At 42.0% G+C, this 22,606-nt stretch overlaps 1 protein-coding gene across 4 annotated transcripts in view; it reads left to right on the plus strand.

The window, feature by feature from the left end:
- LOC311270965 (E3 ubiquitin-protein ligase MARCHF8-like) overlaps window positions 1–22,606 on the plus strand; it is an 89,879-nt gene that overhangs the window by 47,969 nt on the left and 19,304 nt on the right. For 3 of the 4 annotated variants that reach the window (XM_084376253.1, XM_084376255.1, XM_084376254.1), the window contains exon 3: window positions 17,815–17,865. In XM_084376253.1, coding sequence (XP_084232379.1) covers window positions 17,815–17,865 — 51 coding nt within the window. Of the gene's footprint in view, window positions 1–2,614; window positions 3,056–17,814; window positions 17,866–22,606 lie in introns of those variants that run through there. The other variant, XM_084376256.1, reaches the window with a different exon arrangement.

The following is a 22,606-nucleotide window of genomic DNA, read 5'->3' on the forward strand; positions in this document are numbered from 1 at the left end:
ACCTTACATAAAATCAGTTCTACATATTGTGGCAGATATGCAAGGTATTTTGAATTTGGGGGATAGAGAGTTTATCAGAATCTGGGGAAACTGTATTCGCAGATATCCTGAATCGAGCTATCTGGAGACAAAAAGTCAGCAGTTGTGCAGAAGAATTATCAACAAAATACCCCAAAAAGTTAAATTACTCATTATGCACAACATTTTTTATCATATTATATAATTTTTTACTGATTATTAGCATTACTGTAAATAATGCAGCTGGTTGGTCGGTCGGTTGGTTGGAAAACTACAGTATATTAACTAATATATAAAATAATATATAGAATATATAAGAAGGTTTCATATCTTTTAATCATATTTTACATTGTCTGTTATACACTGATCTTATGGTGAGTGTCTAATATATGTAAAATCTTAATGTATAATGGTAATCATGCAACTACCTCAGATCTCAGCTGTACTTAGTAAAAGCAGCAGTGCATACCTTGTGTAAATTCTGTGATGTTGCTGTTGTTGGTGCTGTGTTCAAAATGTGAGATCTCTTTGTTGAGTTAGTTGCTGGACAAAGTCCACGAGCCGGGCCAGTGGACCTGCTGTAAGACTGTATTTAGAGGCTAAAGCTGTTTACCAACGAAAGTAAAGAGCTGCTCAGCTCGTTATCCAATAGAAAGGACCTGATCTGTCCTGAGCGCGCAGAGAGTGAACGGTAAGCCTCACCAGTTCATCTCAGTCTTTGGATATCACACTGTCTCGCTTGGTAACATTTGGTAAAACCTTCACAAACTAACTTGAAACAAAATTGGTGCTGGATACAAGAAAACGTTGTTATGCAATGTTATCTAAGATTTTGGTCACAAAGATCTTCAGATACACAGAACATGAACTGGAGTCTCTTCTCAAAGATGAAGGCTGAGCGGGTACCAGTGTAAAAAATAAACAAAACACAAAATGTAGGACAAAAACATCAGCTAATTAACATAAATCAAAGCAGAATGACCTGGAAAAAACATCAAATAACAGAGCATCCATTTTCACTGTAGGACAGAGAGTTACATCAGACATACATCATAGCATAGGCCTAATGTTATATCACAGTCCTCATTAAGGCCCAGACCGGAGGTGGTAAGCATATTTTTTCCAGCGGTGGCCCTTCGAGGGAGGTCGATACTGTAACATTTGCTCTGCAAAAATGAGTAGCTAAAATATGAGAAATAATCACTGACTGAAAAATGACTTATTACTAGACAAATGATCTGTCCATGCAGCAAAATAATTTTACTTGACATACGAGTGAATAAAATGAGTCTTCTTGCCTTAAGGTGGATGTTTTGCAGACATTTCCCTTTTTATCAAGTTAAAAATAACTCCTATAAAGACAACATTGCTCATGAGTGACATTAACTTGAATTAAGTCAAATGATCTTCCTTTGAAAACACCCGATTATCCTCTATAAACAAAGACAAGACCAATACACCTGGTTAGATCTTCCTCTTCTTTTTCACAATGTATTTTATTATTTAAAAGAAAACAAAAATGGTAACACCTCCCCTTCATCCCAATCCAATCAACCCAGACATGTTCACAGCAGTACTGCAGTTATTGATAAATAATCCCAAAAAATAGCATGCCCATGCAAGGTTAAAGGAAGGATTCCATATTTGATTTCGTTTCACAGCCTCTCAGGACTGCAGGCAGCCTTTCTTGGGGAAAGATCCAGAGTATTTCATTGTAAAACATATTAGCCGTAGGGACTCAATCAAATCTATAGTTAGATCTTCAATTCTTCTGGTGTGTTAAAATAAATTATAGATTGTATGAATTTATACTCCCCGATAACCCAGAGTTGAGTCTCGTGGGGGCGTAGAGGATTATTCACACTGTGTGTGACCTGTTGGTGACAGGACAGGAGATGTGTACGTGTTTCTGTGTGCTTAGTCTCATGTTTGATAACTGTTTGTTTATCTCTGTCCTCCACCGCCGCCTGCGTTCCCGTCCATCAGAAGTTGGTGGCATCCTTGAGCGAGACAAACGAGCCTGGTTATTCTCCATGAATCATCGCTGTGTGTTAAAGGTTTAATTGGTGTGTTTTATTAGTGGACCTCGGCCTACAGTTTGAGTGACTGTACTGTGCTGTAGCCTTGCCCTTGAATACAGCTGTGAGGATGTGTGTAATAAATTACCTTCTGTCATCTCTGCCTCACCTCGCATCCCTGCCGGGGATTGGTTGACTCAGCAGTAACGGCCTCTCTGATTGGTGCACGATGGTCGCGGTCTATAAGAGAGCTGGTGGTGGCTGACTCTTTCTGTCTGTCTGTGTGTGTGTCTGTGTGTGTTGTAGTTGCAGGACAGGCTTAAGTAGGGTTAGGGGGAGGTACTTTAAGGTTAAGCTCAGTGTGCAGAGCAGAGGGAGTCTATTTAAAGGACACCACCAACAACCTCTCATGAATGATTCAACAACACTTTGCCCCTCCCCCACCTTGCCCCTCATCAAGATCAGCTGGAGGAAGTGCTTGCTCGGCCAATGGGATTACAGTACCGGATTGACTCGTGTATGTGTGTGTGTGAATGTGAACGTGTGTGTGTGTGTGTGTGTGCAGCTGAGAGGGAGAGCAAGCCCGGACAAGCAGCAGCAGCAGCTCTGCCTCTGTGTTTGTATGTGTGTGTGTGAAGAAAATGTAGGGCAGCCGCTCGTGCTCCCTCCCTCTGCCATCTCTCTCCCTATCTGCTCCTCTGTCTGTCTTTGTTTCCGCGCTGTGTTGCCGTAGCTGCAGTCGCCGCGGCTCCACTTCCGTATTTGCAGAGGCTCTCTCCCCTCTCTCTCTCTCTCTCTCTCTCTCTGTCTCTGTCTCCCTCACTGTCTTTCTCTCTCCGTCTCGGCTCACCTCGAGGATTTACAAGAGGGGGCATGTAACCTCCCCGAGGAACCATTGTCTGCGTGAGGGTGTGTGTGGGTGCATGTGTGTATGATTGTGTGTTTGTGTGTGTGAAAGAGGGGTGAGGTGTGGGCTTCAGGATCCAGACATGAATTCCTGCTGGAAGATGAAGATTCAGGTACAGATTCTTGCTCATGGTGGTGGTGGTGGTGGTGTTGTTGTGGATGTTTGTCTGTGCTGTTGTCTTGTTTACACTTGCATCGGCTGTGTTGTTTTTGTTTACCTCAGCTTACGTCCTTACGTTTAATATTGTGTATTTATGCCTCGCAGTGTCTCCCGCTGCACCCATAGGCTCCTTGGAAACAGCCTTTTCTCCCAAATGTATACTTCTGTACGGATGTGTTGACAATAAAGAGAGTCTGATGTCATTGTTTTCAACGCTGCAGCTTCCAGTCATGGGTGTATGCTCTGTATTAGTAGCTTAACATCATATCTACATGCCTGGTCGATAACACAAAAGAAAAGGCGACGCTAATAAAAAGAAATGGGGCTCATCGCAGTTTCCATTCACTGGTTGTTATGGTGAGGCCTTCTGTCTCTGTGGTGATGGCAGAGCGCTCCTGCTGCAGTAGCCCAGAGATGAAAGAGTTGCCAGGAGTGTGTGGTTTTTGTCTATTTGTGTGTGAGAGTGAGAGTGAGTCTGGGAGAGGATAAATGGAGAGCGAAATTAACAGAGACAGTCGGAAATGCTCTGTCTGATACTGTCACTGCTGCTAGACAGGATGTACTGTGGTTATTAATGTGTTTCTGGGCACGTTGTGTTTGTGTTGTCGCCGTGTGTTTTCGCAATCTCTCTGACTCCTTGTGTGTGTGTGGTTTGACATTCAGTGCATGTTCCTGGCCATGCATGCATGACGGTGCTGTATGTGTTTGTTTGTGCGGCGCAGAGGAGCATCTGCCACCTCTTCAGTGTGAAAGGTTGACCCACTTTCTCCTGTGCCTCTGCCCTTTGTTCAGGATGAGTGGGGGTGCACGGAAATACTGTACGTGACTCGTGAACTTGAACGTCCCACGAGCATTGTTGTATTGACTTTACAGCAGTGTGCAGAGCTGCACCTTTTTTTTGAGATTAATCATCGTGTTGTGCAATAATCTTTTTGCGTGCCACCATGATTGAGTGCTAGAGTACAGGACATTGTAAATTGAACTCAGTAACCCCTCCTCTCTGTCTTGAGTCTTTTCTGATTTCTATCCGTTCATGTGCTCTAGCAGTGGCACTCAACTCTACTTATGGTGTGAAAGTGCAAAGCAGCTCCTGCAGGGCGCTGCTGTCTTCTCTGGGGAGTGTGATTGTTTGCTAATAGGTGCACGCAGGAACTCCATACGAGCAGACAAGGAAGGCCTCAGTGGTGGAGTGATCTGATTTTAAATATATTTTCCTCTCTCGGTCTACAGCTTAACATATCACATCATCGACTGATGCACCAAATCATAGAGCTTTGTGTCAAATCTGAAAGCTGTGGGAGGGAGGCAGGGAGGGAGGGAGGGGGAGATTAATTCAGTCACATGTCATGGCAGAGCTTAAAGCCTGTTGGAGAGGGGAGGAGGAGGAGGAGGGGATGGGGGGAGAAATCAGGAAGGCCGGACAGGAGAGGATAGCAAGTCAGAGGGTATCATGGACAGGAGTTTGTAGCACACTGGGGTTTCCTGGAGTGCTATGATGATCGGACTCCTAAGTTAGGCAGCTTTACAACATGTTTTCACTAAAAGGCACAATATGTAAGAATTTTCAGTTGGAAATGTTCCCAAATTATCAACAAAGCTGTAAATAAATATCAGTTTTCACATCATGATGTCCGTGTATTGTATTGCATAGATATCTACCGAAGTTGGCGTGCTAACCAGCTAGCCCCATCCCATCCCAGTTCAATGCTCCTGTTCAAACGGTAACACTCCTCCTGGTCCCTGGGCTCCCAGTCCCAACCACTAACTGCAAGGCCAACTGAGCTGATTAGCTACTGACAACTACAGTTAGCCGTGTTTGCGATTCCTCTGTTGATATGCTGCAGTTTGTTTTGAGTATGAATTTGACAGGTGGCAATTTTTTACATATTGCACCTTTAACTACATGCAATTAAACTAGCAGTTTAGCTGCTTTATTGCAGTAGCTTGCTGTAAGTCAATTACATTTTTGTTTGAAGCATGATTCAAGTAGTTAAATTACTGTTTTGTCATTATTTGTGTAGTTAACTACTGAAACTCCAGACAATATCGGGCCATAAAAGGGAAGGAATATGTTTTATTTTTATTTCACCATCGCCTTCACTTGCAGCGTTGTCTTGTTTTCCTCAGTAAGGCTTTTAAAACCCCAGAGCATGATTGCAACAGTGCCAAGAACTGAGTGCTCATGCAGTTAGTAGACAGCACGCTTGATGCAGAATTACAAAAAAAAAATAATAGGAGAAACTTGTCTCAAATGTTCCTTTACTTCAGAAAGGGTGTTTGTATTCCCAGCGGGTGCCAGAGCTGATGCTTCTCTAAGCAGCTGATAAGTGCTGCTAGCTGTAAAGAAGCTGTCTGGTGGGCAAAACAGTCTCCAAGCCCCTTCTTAAGTATCACTGTTTTTTTGTTTTATGCCGTTGAATGCAAGTCTTGGTCAATATTTCACTCCTTCCTCCTTCCTCTTGTTTGCTGAGTCGACCTCTTGGTTTCTGTGAGAGCTGCTTTTCTTTCCACGAGCCTGTGATTGAAGGATTATATCACAAGGCGACTGGGGGTTCACACCCTAATAACACAGCTAATTAGGAGGCACTGCGCTGAACTAATTATGTGTAGCTCGACTTTTTTTACACAATTCACAAATAATGACTTATGTCATGTGGAAGAGTCTGATGCAGAGTGCAGCTAATGAGGAAATGAAGCTTCACTGCAGAGTCACAAAAATACAAAATACGGATTCTTTGGGTCTTTTTTTTTTTGTCTTTTTAAAACAGTCGCCAACTTTTGATGCTTTCTTTGTCAGATGGTTCTCTCTGTTGTTCTCAGTTGTCGCCTGATTAGACTTCGGTATCGTTAAACTGCTTAGACTAGAGCCAGGATAGGTCACTGTCCACATGGTCCTGCACTGAAAACGATGGTCACTGTCTCTCTTCTAGCATATCCTGTTTGGACATACTGATGTGATTATGCCTGTGATGAAGAAAGATGAGGGACAGATAGAAAAGGAGGAGGAGGAGGAGGAAGGAGGGGAAACCACAAGTTTCACATCCTGTCGATGAGAACATAGACATGTTGTTCTCACACAAACACAGAAAAGCTGTAGATTTGAGTCTGGGGGTGTTTCCTTCCTCCCCTGCAGGCTCACGTTTCATCAGTTTGATGTGGTTTTATGATACACACACACACACACACACAGATGCTGCAGGCTGACACTATGGGGTTTTGCTGAGCTAATGCCTCTTGTGTACAAACAATGTACCCTCAAAGAAGACACACTGCCACGTTAGCCAAATGTTCAGTCGCTTTGTTTGAAGCTACAATCTCAAGTATGTGGTTTGTTGGGTTTTTATTTTTCTCTCCAAAGTGCATGACCCCTCTATACGGCCATATCCTTTTTCCTCCAGTCACAGTTATCCCAGATCTGGTTAGACTTCTGTGGTCAACCAGGCTCTCCGCTCAGTGTTGTTGCTGCGCATAGTTTCTCATCTGGTGACGCTCTGCTGCTCGGCTGCTCAGTCCGAGTCGGCGTGCATTTCCTCTCTAAGTGGCTGCGAGACATATGACAGGGGTAGGAAACAACGTAAGGGCCAGCTTCCTTTTGTCAGGGACGTTTGATATTGCTTTTCCTGCCTGTGAACCCTGAGCAGGGAGGAGCTGGCCCATGCAAAGTTTACTCAAATGTCAGCCTGTTTGTTTATAGGGGCTTACTTGAAATTGCTGTCATTTAATATATGGGATTTTGGAGCGTTTTCTCTGAGGAGCTGAGGCTGTGCGGAAGAAGACATTTTGAGTCAACTTGTTTGCAGCAACTTGTGCAGTAAAAAACAAAAAAAGAAAGAAAGAAAAACAGGATGGCCTCATTTTTTTTTTATATCTGCATTTGGCAGAGTGATCAGCCCTAAGCAGATCATGCTATGCTGATGCCATTTATTCCAGGGAAAGCTGTTCAGATGTAAACACTGCCCTGTTCAGTCTGCCACAGGCTAAACCCTCTGTACCTGCAGATCCACAAGCTTTGCTCCGTCACCTGTCAGTCTAATGTCTGCTTACCGCTGTAGTTCAACTGTAAACAAAGTGGTTACGGTTGTCTGAGCCAGCGTGCTGCTGTTCCCAGAAAAAATCATTTCCATAACCATTTTGATCAGGGTGCTCACTTGGGCATGGTGGGTGCACAGTGACATTGATGCATAGGTTTGTGTTTTACTGTAAGCAGACCATAGAAAGTGCCGCAGAAGGTCTGAGAGTGAAGTCTGGCGTGTGCTGTAGAGCCATTTATGGTTTGATGCCAAGTGAAAGCTGACATGATGTTGGTATTGCATTAATCTGCTTCACCATTTCAGAAATAGAATTGGGGGAAAATGGATTCATAGTGCATGGTGATTCTTCTTCAAAGATTGTCATGATGGAGAAAAGTCAATAATCAGACATTTAAAACCCAATTCATGACATTAGCGCTCCACGATGTATCGTTTTAGTATCGACAATGCACGTGCAATATTAAACTAACTGTCCGCCTACTATAATATCATGTGCAAAGCCTCTATTGAGTTATTGAAAATGATGGTATTTTTTCACATGGCAATATATATAGCAGAAAAAACGACTATCGCAGCTGCATGTTCCTTCTGCTGAACCAGTTGTTTGGTGGTGAAACATAACAGATGTTAACGTGTGCATCGGGTTTATGTTCTAAACTAGGCTACCTCTTGTGTTATGGTGAAGATGTGTGAGTGTGAGCAAAGAAAAAAAGAAAAATTAATCTGTTTTAAAGTGGCAAGTAGTCACACAGTGAGAATAATCTTGTATAGAAAAAAAAATATTTTGATGTCATCAGATTTTCACTAGACGATGGCCACGATAACGATATCATAGATATCTATAGAAAATCTTTAAAAAAATAAATGCCGGCAATCAAATCCATCTTCGACTTTGTTAACTGTGTGTTTTGTGTCTTTGTGTGGAAAATAAATTACCCTCAAAATACAAGAGGCGGCCGGTAACCATCACTTTTAAAAAAGTGACAAGGCAACCAGATGAACTCAAACATCTGATGCACAAGGTGCATACATAATCATATGAGTGTTATTAAAATGATATCATTTTTTAATATCACGTTATCACGAATATTGCAATATTGTAACACCCCTAAATCACATCGTAGCCTACTGAGTCAGAATCTGATGGCAGGGTGCCGAGACATTTCCACCCCTGTTCAGGAAGCACACATCCCTCAGCAGGGGATAAGGTTTTCCAAAAAGCTAGTTAGGCTTCCATCTTGGAAATATAACTCTGCATGATGAAGGTCGGCTCCAGTAAGAATGACACAGGAAGAATGAAGACGAGTGACACACTCCTTAGAATTCAGTCAGGTGTGTGCAGAGCCACCGCACCTTTAACAACATCCTCATAGTTTTGAGCCTTAAACCGCGATATGCACTCACAGAAGACTCTCTCGACTGCACATGAATAGCAAGTAGTAGCAAATAAACCTTGATACATGACACATTTATATTTATGTAACTCCTCAGAGTAACAGAAGCACCCTGAGGTGGAGCAGTGGGTGGTAAACGTTTAACATACTGCAGTGTGCGTAGTGAAAGGATAAGCACAACAGTCAGCCCTCGTGTTTGTTTGGGCTGTCAAAGGCGGAGGTGTCGGGTGACCTGTGGTGATAAAGAAATTACAGCTTCTCTTGAATGAAGAATTCAGCAGCTTGCAGGGGTCACTCACTGTCGAGCCGTAATGAATTTACAAAGAAAGAACCAGACAGGAAAAGAGAGATGTGAAAAGTTATATCTAATAAACCACCTGCTCACGCACGCACGCACACACACACGAACCTCTGTTCATTAATTTCACTGATTTAATTCCTTCGACAGTCCCCTCATTACCACTGTCTGATAACTATCATTCACTTGGCTTCTCTGTCTCTTGCTTTATGTGTCTTTTTTTTCAACTATCTCTCGGTCGCTTCCTCTCCGGTCTTGTTACAATGTCAGCTATTTGTAGCAGGAGATGATAAAGTGAATTCTTTGGCCCTCTTTCAACACAGTAACTGCCACATAAAACAACTCTGTCAGTGGTTGAGATGCTCAGCAAGGAGCAGCTTAGGGAAAACATCTCTGAAATGGCCAATGTATTTCCCTAAAAGTGGTTTTAGAGCTCAATCGAGGGATGTTTCACACTGTCCAGAGGAGCCATTGTTGAAAATAGTTTGTGTTGGAAGGAGGCCATTTCCCAAGGCATCTGTTAAAACCCTCTTTATCGCCCACAATCAATTTTTACCGTTTCAACTTGTCCTTGGCTCGGCTCTTTTCTGTGTCCCCGCTCCCTTGAATGAAGCCGCTTGCACACATCCCACCAATTATCAGTCCAAAAGCACTGTTTTCTTACTCGGTGGGATTCCATTAACCTCTGGAAACAGGTTGCTTGTCATTACGGGAGATTGTGGAGCTGCAGACTATGATTGGGTCTGAGGCAGAGGAAGCTGAAGGCATTAGATAATTATGTCCACGCAGTGGCTCGAGGGAGGTTGATGCTCCTTCTTTTTCAGGCTTGAAGTGTTATATTTATGTGTGATAAATTACAAATGATTACAGAAATGTTTGTTTTTGTTTTTTTATCGAATATAATCCACTGCAGCAAAAAGGCTTGTTGAAGCTAAACAGCTCAACTGTTGCTTATTCACAGCTGGAAAAACAACCTCTGATGACTGTGTGTCACAATCACTATCACTCTGCTCTTCACTGGTGATGCAGACATCACGTCTGCAAGTCCAGACAAGTCCTGGTGGTATTCTGGAAAGTTAAGATCAAGTCAAAGTTGATGAGATAAGTTTAAGAAAATAGACTCAGAAGTATGTTGGAAGTGTCCACACCTGATATGCCAGAGCATAACAGAGTGGTAATGGAGCATACCCCATGTTGTTCTTTCAAACTCTCTGAATCTGTCATGACACAAAAATGTACAAGGTGAAACTTGGCAAGCATCTCTCACCTGCGACCCTGACCTGCCCCATTTAATGACTGTGGTTGTGTTGAAACTGTGTGTGTGTGTGTCTGTGTGTGTGTGTGTGTGTGTGTGTGTGTGTGTGTGTGTGTGTGTCTGTGTCTGTATGTATGTGTGTGTGTGTGTGTGTGTGTGTGTGTGTGTGTGTGTGTGTGTGTGTCTGTGTCTGTGTCTGTGTGTGTCTGTGTGTGTGTGTGTGTGTGGGCGAGAGCAGATGGTATGTGAGCAGCCTCTCTGACTGCAGGTTCCAGGTTTTGTATTCCAAGAAGCCGTTGACCTCAAACACAAACCCATCTTTATGCTCTGCCTGTGGCATGACGCTGGTGTGAAATGGTGCAGAGACGAGGAAGAGGATTTAACTCTGCGATGTAGAGCTTGTGAATAAAATAAGAGACGTTTGTCCTGTTGAGGTCATTTTCTGACTTTGTTGCTCTTTTCAGTGTTTGAGTCACCTTTTCACCACCTGCCCTGAAACGGTATTTAATCTAAGTTGTTTTGCTGTTACTATTCCACAAGCATTTACATTCTCTGTGGTTAAATTTAGAGTATGCATGATTATATAGAGCTGCACGGATTAGTTGATTAATTACTTAGTCGACTGATAGAAAATTAGTTTATTAACCCACAGGTCTTAAAACGGGTGTATTTCAGTGTCCAATCGTATGTCTTTCTATATGTAGACAATATAATGTCCATTCTGTCAGTGTACAAATGCAATTACACAAATATCACATGACACAACATAGACTTAGAGTTCACACACTGATAAAGCCCATTAAGGAAGTGAATGTGGGTGTGTGTGCGTCATTGTGTACATTTATGCTAATAATATGTTGGTTTCATTTTACTGTGTATTTTCAGACACACAAAAACTTTCAGAATATTTTCAGACCATAATTTTGCGGCCTGACAGCAGTAGCTCTGAGGACCTGCTAGTTGAAGACCCAGGGATTAGTCAACAACAAGCTAAACATTCTCTGGTTCAGTCTCCTCAGTGGGAGAATTTGATGGTTGTCTTCATCATATATGACAGTAAATTGAGCATCTTCAGGATTAGGACTATTGGTTGGACATGACAAGCTTCTCACGATGCATTTTTCACAGTTGGTAGTTAGGAAACCAGTGGTAACGTGCAGCAAAAGGCAAAAGGACAGATTTGAACCCTGGGCCACTGCAGCGAGGACACAGCCTCTGTTCATGGAGCAGATCTTTACAATTTCTAAGAGCCTTAGCTGACATATTACATTTTTTGTCCTATACAAATTAATTTTCAGTGACACCAGTGAAACCAGCAAATACTGCAAATGCAAATGACTGTGTTTCAGCTCCAGCCTCTGACATGAAAGATGCCGCAGATCATGGATTCAGCTGTTTAAGATAGAAACTTTGGAAACTTAGACACATTTCAAAGAGGCCGGGTTAACTTTGCAGAGGTTTTATCTTTTGAGAGTCTCGCTTTAAAGTGAGCGGAGCCCTTGTCCCTGTGGGCCGAGAACAGAAGCAGCGATCCCTCTTGAATATGACCTCTCCTCCTCTGTCGTACTCTCCTCAGCTTCGTCTTCTTACAAGCTCCAGCCTTCAGAGTCCAGTCTAAAAGTTGTGTTATCAAAGCCTAGGGGTGCGAACAGACCCACAGAGGAGGAGGCGGAGAAAGACAGACACAGCGGACTGTGAAACCTGAAACCTTCTTTATCAGAATTATGCATGAGCCCAGAGAATAAGGCCCTTTATAGTCTGCGGTCATGGTGGCGGTGAAGGTGACTCCCAGACTTTGTACTGTAGGTAACACGGAGGATTTTGAGAGAAATGGGGTTACAAAGAAAGACAGGGCGCATGGAAATGGTGTTGATCCACTTCCTTTCTTATCCGTCTGCAGCCTTGCCGCTCTAATCACTGCTGTCTGTAAAAGTCATCGGTCCATTTGTGGGCTTATTATTTCTCAGAAAGCCCCTCGGTCTGGGCATGTCTGCTTGTTACTTCATTTTTCGGGCCAAGAAGGAAGGATTAAGGGCAAGGATCATCAATTTGTTCCATTCTTTTGGCTGTGCCTTGTTATCCCCGGCTGTCGTCCCCAGTGCAAACTGAATTTTTTATCCTCTTCAACAATCTGACAACTGATATGCTGCACAAATTGCATCCATTGAGAGCCGTATTTACAATTTTTGTGACATCGCATTGAAGATATTGTAGAGGTAATGACATGGAGATGGAGTCAACAGGTTCATTTCTAACCACTAGTACAGTAGGAAATGGAGATCTTGCCTCTCTTCGTGGTTATATTTGCGGAACAACTGGTGAGGATATACAATGCTGAGTGGTTTTTAGGCCTCATTTCTGTATGTTTGCATAAGAATCGAAGCCTTAAACCACTGAATCCAACAGAAAGTGCGTCATACAGGAAGTTGGCAGATTAAAACTAGGAGATAATGACCACAAGCTTGCAGCTGACATTTTCGTTACTCAGGAAACTGCGTATAGATGTTTACTCAGAATTTTGTTTTCCTCTTACAAAATCTCTTGAGAGTGAGTCTTTTGCTTATTCACTGTGACCACTCGACTGTTGAGTCACAAGAGATGTCTGATGTGTTTTTAACTGCCCTCTCTGCACAAAGACGAGGGTGCGACTGTTCAAAGGCCAAGAACTTGGTATGTCACTCGGATGCGAGTGCAGGTATATTTGCACCATCCTGTGTGTGTGTGTGTGTGTGTGTGTGTGTGTGTGTGTGTGTGTGTGTGTGTGTGTGTGTGTGTGTGTGTGTGTGTGTGTGTGTGTGTGTGTGTGTGTGTGTGTGTGTGTGTGTGTGTGTGTCTTGTGTTTAAATGTCCTCGGGCGTTTAACGAGATGGGAGGAAAATAAAGATGAAGATGGAGGGCAGCAGGGATAATCAGCGAGTGATGGAGAGACTTGGCACATATCATGGTCCTCCATCACTATGGCAACTAGTCACGGCGAGGACACAAGTGTAGCGCTTAAGTAATTAAGAATTGAAAGCACGTTGTGTAGTCTCTTAGTGGTACGATTTGTGTGTGTGTTTGTACTCGTGGTTCATGACTTTCTGCTGCCAAGGTTAATGAACTTCCTGTTGAGACAAGGATGGCAGAGGTAACACTTCAGCTGCTGCTTCTGAACAACATGAGAAGTTGTTCAGGGTCGAGACAAATCCTGCCTGTCAGTATGTGTGTGTCTTCCAGGGTTGGGAGGGTGACTTAAAACATGTATTCCAGTATAATTACTAACTACCTGTTTTAAAATGCGGCTTGATGATTTTCCGTTACTTGCTGATTACTTCAATACCAAACGTATGCAAATAAAAGTCATGTCACAGATTTTCTTTTCTCATAATTGTAATACACACTTTTGTATTGGGTTTAACTGAAGACCAGTGTGATATTGTGTGAGACTTGTCAAGTGTCGTCTGTGCGTGGTTTCAGACTAGAATTGTAATCATGTTAGTAACCCCCTTTTTGCTAAAAGTACGTGTAATCTAATTACATTTTTTTCTTTCAGTGAATACCATTACCTTTTTTATGTATCGCCGTTACTCCACATGCCTGGTCTCTTCACATCCAAAAGTCCAGGCCAAATGCAAAGTCTCCCCCTTATTAGAGCCTTTGTTTCTGTTATTGCTTCCCGAACCTTGATTTCTGAAAAGAAGTGCAAAAATCTGCTAGTGCAGGTGAATGAACAAGTTAAGAAATAAATTGGCTAAAATAGAGTAGACTAAAGAATTAAAAATCAAGGTGTAGTTCAAAGCCTTAAAATTGCTTCAATGAAAGGCAGTGGCAAACAAAAAGATCTGCAGCCTTGATTTTTAAAAGGGGTGAGAGTTGGACAGGACCTGCAGTGTTCTCAGCATAACAACTGAACGCTGCTTCTCCATGTTTAGTTTTGACTCTAGTGACTGAAAGCAGATCTTTACATGACAACCTCAGAGGTCTGGATGGTTCATAACGTAGCAGCAGATCAGAAATGTATTTTGGCCCGAAACCACTCAGTGCTTTATGAACCAACAGCAGGATTTGAAATCTATTCTTTGACAGACAGGAAGCCAGTGTAAAGATCTAAGAACTGGAGTGATGTGATCCACTTTTTTGGTCCTTGTTAGGACTCGAGCAGCAGCGTCCTGAATCAGCTGCAGCTGTCTGATGGATTTTTTATAGAGTCCTCTAAAGACACCGTCACAGTAGTCGAGTCTGCTGAAGATAAATGCATGGACAACTTTTTCCAAGTCCTTTCATCCTGGATATATTCTTAAGGTGATAGTAGGCTGACTTTGTAATTGTCTTAGTGTGGCTGCACACTGAATCCATGATTACACCAATATTTCTGGCTCGGTTTGTAGTTTTCGACATCACAGATTGAAGCTGAGCAGGAAATTATTATTAATATAATTATTAAAATGATTATTTCAGTCATCATCTCAAAAAACTCTAATCATTGATTTGTTCAATGCATCTACTCAGCGTTTGTATGGGATTATAGTCCCCTGGTGATATGGTTATGTACATTTGTGTGTCGTCTGCATAACTATGGGAACATATTTTGTTGTTTTCCATTATCTGAGCTTGAGGGAGCATGTAAATGTTGAACAGCAGAGGCCCCAGAATGGAGCCCTGGGGTACTCTGCATGTCATTTTTATCCGCTCAGATGTTATTACCCACAGACACAAAGTAGTCTCTATCATTTGGATAGGATTTAAACCAATTTAGTGCTGTACCAGAGAGTCCCACCCATTTTTCCAGTTGGTGCAGTAATACATTGTGGTTGACCGTGTCAAACGCAGCACTGAAATCCAGTAATAGTAAGACTGAAATTTTGCCACTGTCTGTGATTAAATTAATGTCATTGAGGACCTTGACAAGAGCAGTCTCAGTGCTGTGATGTGTAATAGGGACACTGTGGTAACACTTTATAATAGTCGTCAATAATATAAATTTATAGTTAATTAAACTTGTGAACAAACAATTAAATACTTAAAACCATTTATTAAGCATTTGTTTATTGAAAAGTTGCAACTGATGTTTACAATACTTCGTAAAAAGGTAATAAATTCTGTGTAGTTCATCTATAAACATTATTTGAGTGGCCATAAAATTTTGCAATCGCTTCATAAATTCCTTAGCATTTCATTGAGTTTAATTAACCATAAATGTACCATTTATTGATGTTGGTTAAGTCTTACTGCCACAGTACAAAGAAAAACTCATCTGATATTTAAAGAATTAAGTCATTATATTGGGGAAACGGTAAGATTTAGAGGAAAAAGTCTTAATTTTTCAAGAAAATGCATCATAACAGTCTGACTGTCAATAGGTTACTGTAGCCTTTTTTGGACCGCAGTGTCACATCTCCTATAACATGTATAAAACATATTACAACCGTATAGGACAGGTAGATTCTGGCTGCCTCTCACATCATTTACATTAAGCCCACTTTAATCAGTTTCTGATGCCACAGCTGAAAAACAGGTCCCCGCTGTACTCCAGCTGCTGCTTCAAAACACATCTGGTTATTGACTCATACATCACAAAAATGGTTTATTGCCTCAGATAATAAGATCTGGGGCTTATTGGTGAAACCTGTAACTTCATACAGGTTTCACCAATAAAAAAGACGGACTGCTCTCATCTGTTTATTGCGACGGAGTATTAAAATCTTTTTTTCTCTCAAAATATTACCACCTTATTACGGAAACCTTAGATTTGTTTTTCCCTGATGTGGCACTAAAACAATGTCAGTCTGCTGGTTGGTCTATTGGATGGATTGCTGAGAATTTGGTTCAGACATTCATGCCCCTCTTTGGTATGAGTTGTAATAAATCATCCTCCAATGTTTCCTTTAGCACAGTCGTCACGTCAAGTTTCAGAAAACATAGTTGAAACAATTTTTGATTTAAAAAAACAGCTTGATATATTAGCTCGAGTTGAAATCTCTCTGTGCAGGGCTACTGGTTGATTTCTGTGATTCCGGTTATATAATACAGCTGCCATGTGTGGTCTCCTGTGAACTTGATGGGAGGTTGGAAGAAATTTTTGCCCCCTCACAGTTTAATCTGACCATGCTTCTCTGTGTAGAGACAGTTAAAATGCTCTCCCCACTGGGCTGATTTCCCTTTGTAAAGATTTGTTGGTGTCCAAAGCTCCACAGCCCTGTCAGAGCTGGTGTGAACTCAGCGTTATGTAACTATGATTGATCACTCATTAAGAAACCACGCATGGCTTTAATACAAACACTGAATGCAGCACAACACCATGGTGGCTGTTTATCCGAATCCCTGATGTAAGCCGAGAACACTGAGAGGGAATCGAGGAGCCTCAAAACAAAACTTAACAGTGTTGAGAGCTGAGTGTGCTGGCCTGCTTCACTCACTGAGTAGTGATACAAACATTGTGACACCATTTAATTTGGACTTGGATGGATGTGTTATGTAATCAGCTTGTCCTCCTTTTATCGCGTGCCAGAATAATTTGATTTACTAACTTAAGATGCTCACAGCCCCCCGAGCTGCTGAGAAATGTGGCTGTGCTGTGTTTTATTGTTGTGTTTGCTCGTTAGGAGACGAACCATGAATCAGTCGTCCGTTCCTGCTGGAGCTTCTTACAATATTTCTTCTTTCATATTAACATCTACACCATAAAAACTGTCAAAAATTGGGAGAGTGAAATGTGTGAATGTGTGTAATATTTCAGCAACTATTAAACTGATTGCTGTGAACTTTGTTACAGACATTCATCGTACCCAAAGGATGAATCCTGGTGACTTTGATCCCTTGATGTTTGCTGTAGCTCACCCAGCATGTCAAATTCTTTATTTTTCTAGTAAAAGTCTATCTATTGATGTATTGGCACATCATTTTGGAGACATTATTGGACACCAGACAATGAATCGTACTGACTATATCTCAGGCCATGATGGGGTTGACATTTTTTTTATTTTAGTAAAACGTCTTGACAACTGTTGGATGATTTGGCATGAAATTTGGTTCAGACATTCCTGCCTTCCTTAGGATGATTTTGTGATAACTTTAGCAAATGCTAACGCACTAATCTAACCTGGCGAGAATCATTAACATGGGGTGCTTTTCATCATGCTAACTTGTCTCCTAGCGTCTCTTCCTCACATCTTAGCTCCTCCCAGTGAGGATGTGAGGAAGGATGCACATGTGTTTCCTCTCTCCTTGCCCTCTGTCTCCTCGGGGTGCATTTAAGGAATTGGAAGATCTTCCAGCATAAGTTAGCACAATGGGCTCTTCTTATTTCCCTTTTTTTTAACCAGAAATCGTTCTCAGGACGCCATCTTGAAGGATGTCTAGACACGAGGAGAGTTGTGTTGTGTTTTAAGGAATCGAGGATGTGCAAACTGAGAAATGAAAAGAGGGGAATGAAATGAACCTTCTGTAACTGCTGAACGTCAGCATGTTATCATGCTAACATTAGCATTTAGCTCAAAGTATCCACTCTTGTCACTGTTTATTCCCCTTGCGTAGCTTTCCTGTTCTGTTTCAAATAGTCAAATGTGAATCATGTCAAACGAGCAGTCATTGTGCTGCTCCATGCATCACAAATAAAGTGTCGCGGATGTGATAATTCTGAGGCATATGCCAGTTCTCACTGTGCAGTATTCATATGCATATTGAACTGATATTTTCTCTGTTTCTCAATGTGCTTTGTTCACTCACTGGAGCTCTCTTTCTTTTTCTCTTTTACAGAATGAAAAGCCCCTGGGTCATTCTGCAAGCAGGTCCAGCAATATATCAAAGGTGAGCAAAGCACACACAAATGGAAAAATTTCAATGAATGATGTATGGCTGTCCTCAACCACAGAGAGAGAAAAGACAGAGAACACAAAAGATATGAGGGCAGCGGTGAGATGAGCTGTGGAGGAACGCAGAGATTGACAGGACAGATATACACGCCGCTGATGGATAACATGCCTCTCTCGCCTCACGACGGCCCAATAAGAGCTGATCTCTGAACAGACTTGTCTTTACACCTCAGCTCCTCAGCTCCTCAGCTCAGCATGGCTCTCAGTCAGACTGGTCATAGAAACCTTTTCTGTGTCTTTCTCGTCTTTGTCTCCTCATTCCTCCCTCTATCGCTCCCTTGGGCAAAGCCTGCATGACTCCAGGGTTTCGATCCTTGTTCTCCTGCGCCTCTAACAGGATAAACCCTTTACCTGTGCTAATAGATGGTCAGGGTCACTTCATAGCCGCGGGACCGCTCCGGGAATATTGTGTGATTCACGAGCGAGTCACCGTTGGAACATGAGCAGTTTAAAGTTTAACCAGTTTATCTGCACCGACGATTTTTTAGGGAAGACTAGAAGTGAACACATCCAAAATGTCCGTTGCAGTCATCCAGTGCATTTTTTAAATTGCGTGCACAACTGCAGTGGGTACAAAGTCAGAGTTTAAGTACAACTGCCACATCAAATGTTTATAGTAGCAGTAGTAATTACTGATAATGATCAACTTGTTCTCACATGGTCTTATGCTGTGAAGCTGTATCTGTCATCAACTTTTGATAAGAGACCTTTGGTAGCTTATAATAATGATGTTGGCTGATATTATGTAACATCAGTAACGGTAAAATTATGACTCATTTACTGTCTTGACATTCTTGTTCGTAAGTTAAATGAAGCTAAAGTCGGCAGCTGGCTAACTAAGCTTAGTATAATGACCGGAAACCAGGGGAAAACAACTAACCTGGCTCAGTTTGAAGGTCACACAACCTACCAGCGCCTCTAAAGATCATTTTGGTTAACCTTTGGTTAATGCCAGTTAGGACCTGTTTTATGTGCCGTGCTATTGGTGCGTTCCTTCCATTTACCTCATAAGTTGAAAGTCAGAGCTGGGAATGACGTCATACCCGTTGACCGCGTCACGCAACATGTCCACAGACAGAAGTTGGACTGTATTTTGTGTAAGAATGATTTAATGAGACACAAATAAGACAGAAGTGTATATTCTACAGCTTTCACAGAGCAGCCATCTTGGATTTTGAAGTCTGGGTTGGTGACGTGCTTCCAACTTCCCAGTGGCCTCCAAGTTACTGGTCCTGGCCAAAAAAAACAGCACATAACATCCTGTAAAACTACAATTTGTCTTTTTTACTCTTAGAATTTTAATCGGATTAAACAAAGAAGGTTTAACTTATCAGTCAGTGAGCTTTAGAGGTGCTTGAAGGTGGGTTTTGTGATGTTAGGACTGAGACAGGTTTGCTTTCACCCTCTGTTTCCAGTCTTTCTGCTCGACTAAGCTGAACATCTGGCTGTAGCTTTGTTTTCGGCGGACAGACTTATGAGTGGTATCAATCTTCTTGTCAATCTCTCAACAAGATATGTGTATACCCCAAAATGTCAAACTAAATCTCGAAGGGTTTCCAACAGCGTTTGGTCTAATATCTGTGCAGAGAGCCGAGTCAGTCCGGAGCTGCCGTGGAATGATTGATCTGATGGTTTAAAATCGGTGAAAGTGACCCGATGAAAAGTACCTTGTTTGGATCAGATATTGATCTTGCAGATCAGCTGGGACAGTTGTGAACATTTAAATTAGTTTGAGTATGAAGACTGAAAATGTAACCGCAGTTAACCACATTTTCTCTTGCTCCTTCTTTCTGCACACAAACACACGAGAGGGCCAAGAAATCTCAGTGCCAGGTATTACATCTGTAAGTGGCGAGGTGGATTTAATTAGTTTCTGGACACAGTGCATTGTCATTGAATGTCCTACCTTTGCAGCTATTCTTCGGATAAATGTGTGCATAATGGAGTGATGGACATAAAGTATGAACAAGGCTCTTAAGTTTGACAGCCTTAATTAATAATCAGCAGTCTGTCTGCCAGATGGTGTTTCCTGTGCCTTCCTAAAGGGAAATACCACTGACTGGCAGGTCTTAAATCTGTATTAATTGTTCTCTAGGCACATAAGTCTGCCAGGAGTCTTGACGGTTAAGGAGAAGGTTGCTAGTTTGAGTACCTGAGAAGAAGTCCTCTGCAAACTCCTGACAGATATTGTCAGTGACTTGCGGTGTTATTCTTCTTCGTATCGGTGAAAACATTTTTCCTGGAAGTGGCTTGAATCAGAATATGATCTGTGAGACGACAGAAGATTATTTTATGCATATATGCAGTTTCCACGCTCTCTGCAGTATTGGCATGATGAAATGGAGGATTTTCATATTTGCAGCAGTGACTCAAATGTTCCTTTTTCGCTGTAAGAATATAAAACGTAGGTCCAGTTCATTTATGTTGAACAGCTCGATAATGAAAGATGAAGATGCTGACAACATACAGCTAACTTCCGTTAATTTAGTTAAAGTGTCTCACATTTATGACAGTTTATTTGTTTTCCTTCCTTTCCACATGAGCTCCAGCCAGACACAAAACAAGGACACCAAAACAAACCCTGCGCTGCTTCGCATGGCACAGATTCAAGCTGAATCACATCGGCTCGCGTCAGATCAAATCAAAAATGAATGCGCTCGTATCCAATTGTTGACCTACTTAAAAGATATCTCTCTACATAAATAACCACAGCGCCGGCCTGCAGAGGAACATTTCATAACATCTCCGGCTTGGCATGACACTACAGCCTGGATAATTTCTATGTGAAAGCTCAGACATCCAAAGAATTTGTTCATTCTGTCAAAGCACCTGCTCTACTTTACAGACAAAATGCTGTAGGACCTTTTTGGATTTCGAGCTTCTGACTTTTTCTGCGTGACAGTCGCTGAACTGCTGGTGGTTTCTTTCATGGAGCATCCTCTCTGAGGTTGACTCGGTGAAACATCTTCTCTCTAGGTATCCGGTTAGTTGTGACAGTCCCACTGTAATACCTGTCAGGAGACACACCAGGAGAGAGAGATTTACATAATAAAAGGAAAAACAAGCTGCAGCAGTTAGCCAGGGGGTGAATTGTTTCATGAAGAGGATAATCATGCACAGTGACAGCCTCTATGATGGAGGCAATAAGGTGTGTGGTTTCAGATATGAATGTATACATGTATCCGAAGCCAAATAGTCATTCTCTCTCATTTGCTCTGTATTTGTGTGTTAATTTATTCAGGTGTCTTTTATCAAGCTGTTTAGAAAGAGATCATCTGGAGAATTGTGAAAGAAAGGTGAAGTTAAGGGCAAATAATTTATGTTAAATAAAAGAGCGGTCGCTGTAGAATATGGTATGAAAGCAGCTCTGAAAGCTATAGTGGGCTGAGGATTGCCCGGTGATTTGGCAGGAGTAGATTTTCCACTCTGCGAGGTCAGGAGGCTTAGCTCTAGCCGCTTCTCTCTTTAGCACAGTGCCAGGGAGCTGTGCAATGCCTCCTACTCTGTTTGGGAAGGAATTAAACTATTACAGTCCTCATAAAGACACAAAGCAGCGACCCACAGCTCTGTGGGCTGCGTTGATAGCCAGCCAAACATCTGCCGGTGTTCTAAAATTCAAGCTGCTGCAGTTTTGCAGCATTTCAGAATCCATCGCTGCCGCTCACGACAGTCGGCCCTCCTGATCTCTACAGGGTCGGTTCTGCTGGTCTGTTCACTGATGTTGACACCAGGCACAGGGCCAAGCTAATATTTTGAAGAAGGGGAAGTTAATTGTTAATTTCTTGGAACATGTCAGTTTGTTTGTTGACTTCCTGGCAGGATTGCTCAGTTCTACAGGCTTCTGTTGAAGCTGGCTCCGGTCTTTGGAGACAAACCAGACTGAAGTGGCTTTATTACAAAATGCTTTTGGTGAAAAATGCTGTAATTGCCTATTTTTCTTCAAAGTTGTAAACTGACACCTATGGAGGAGAGGCACAATTAGCCGTATAAAGGTGGGTCTCACTAGGTTTTCAGATATTTAAGGCTGCAATAATAATAGATTAGTCCACAGATTATTCTTTATTTGACAGAATCATATTCTTTTCTGAAAAGTTCGGGTTTCTTAGAGCTTCAGATGAGTTTTAAATTGCTCATGGGGTGGGTGATCTTATAATTTTAATTCATGATCCATCTTGAAGGCGTACACAATCTTCTGTTCAGGCAAATCTTAGAGATAAAGTATTAAGTGTTCTTTTTTACTTCTGTTTATAAACTTCACATAACCTCAGAAACAAAATATCAAGAGTGCTCAAGAAGTTCAGACTAAATGTGATGAAGGTGCTCTTCAGTATCGAACACTGAAGTTAAAAAAAAAAAAGAGAAAATCCAAGGAACTCTCATGGCAACAAGCCTTTGTTTAGATGTTTATTTCATGCTGAAATTCTTAAAAACATTGACGATGAATGTTAAAAATGAGCTGAATAGCAGCCCACGCATGGAGGCACAAACAACCTTCTTCGGAGTGAAATAAAGGCTTTCACATAACCTCAGTGCGAGCAGATCAGCGCTACTTGAACAAACCGACAGACAACTAGATGGCTTTACTGATTGGACACATCATGTGGCTCACCCGTGGGTGACGTACGGTAAACAATGCAACATGAGTTACAGCTTGCAACATGACGGATGAGGATGAA

Source organism: Pagrus pagrus (genome assembly GCF_965226575.1).
Source record: "Pagrus pagrus genome assembly, chromosome: 15".
In the NCBI taxonomy this organism is placed as follows: domain Eukaryota; kingdom Metazoa; phylum Chordata; class Actinopteri; order Spariformes; family Sparidae; genus Pagrus; species Pagrus pagrus.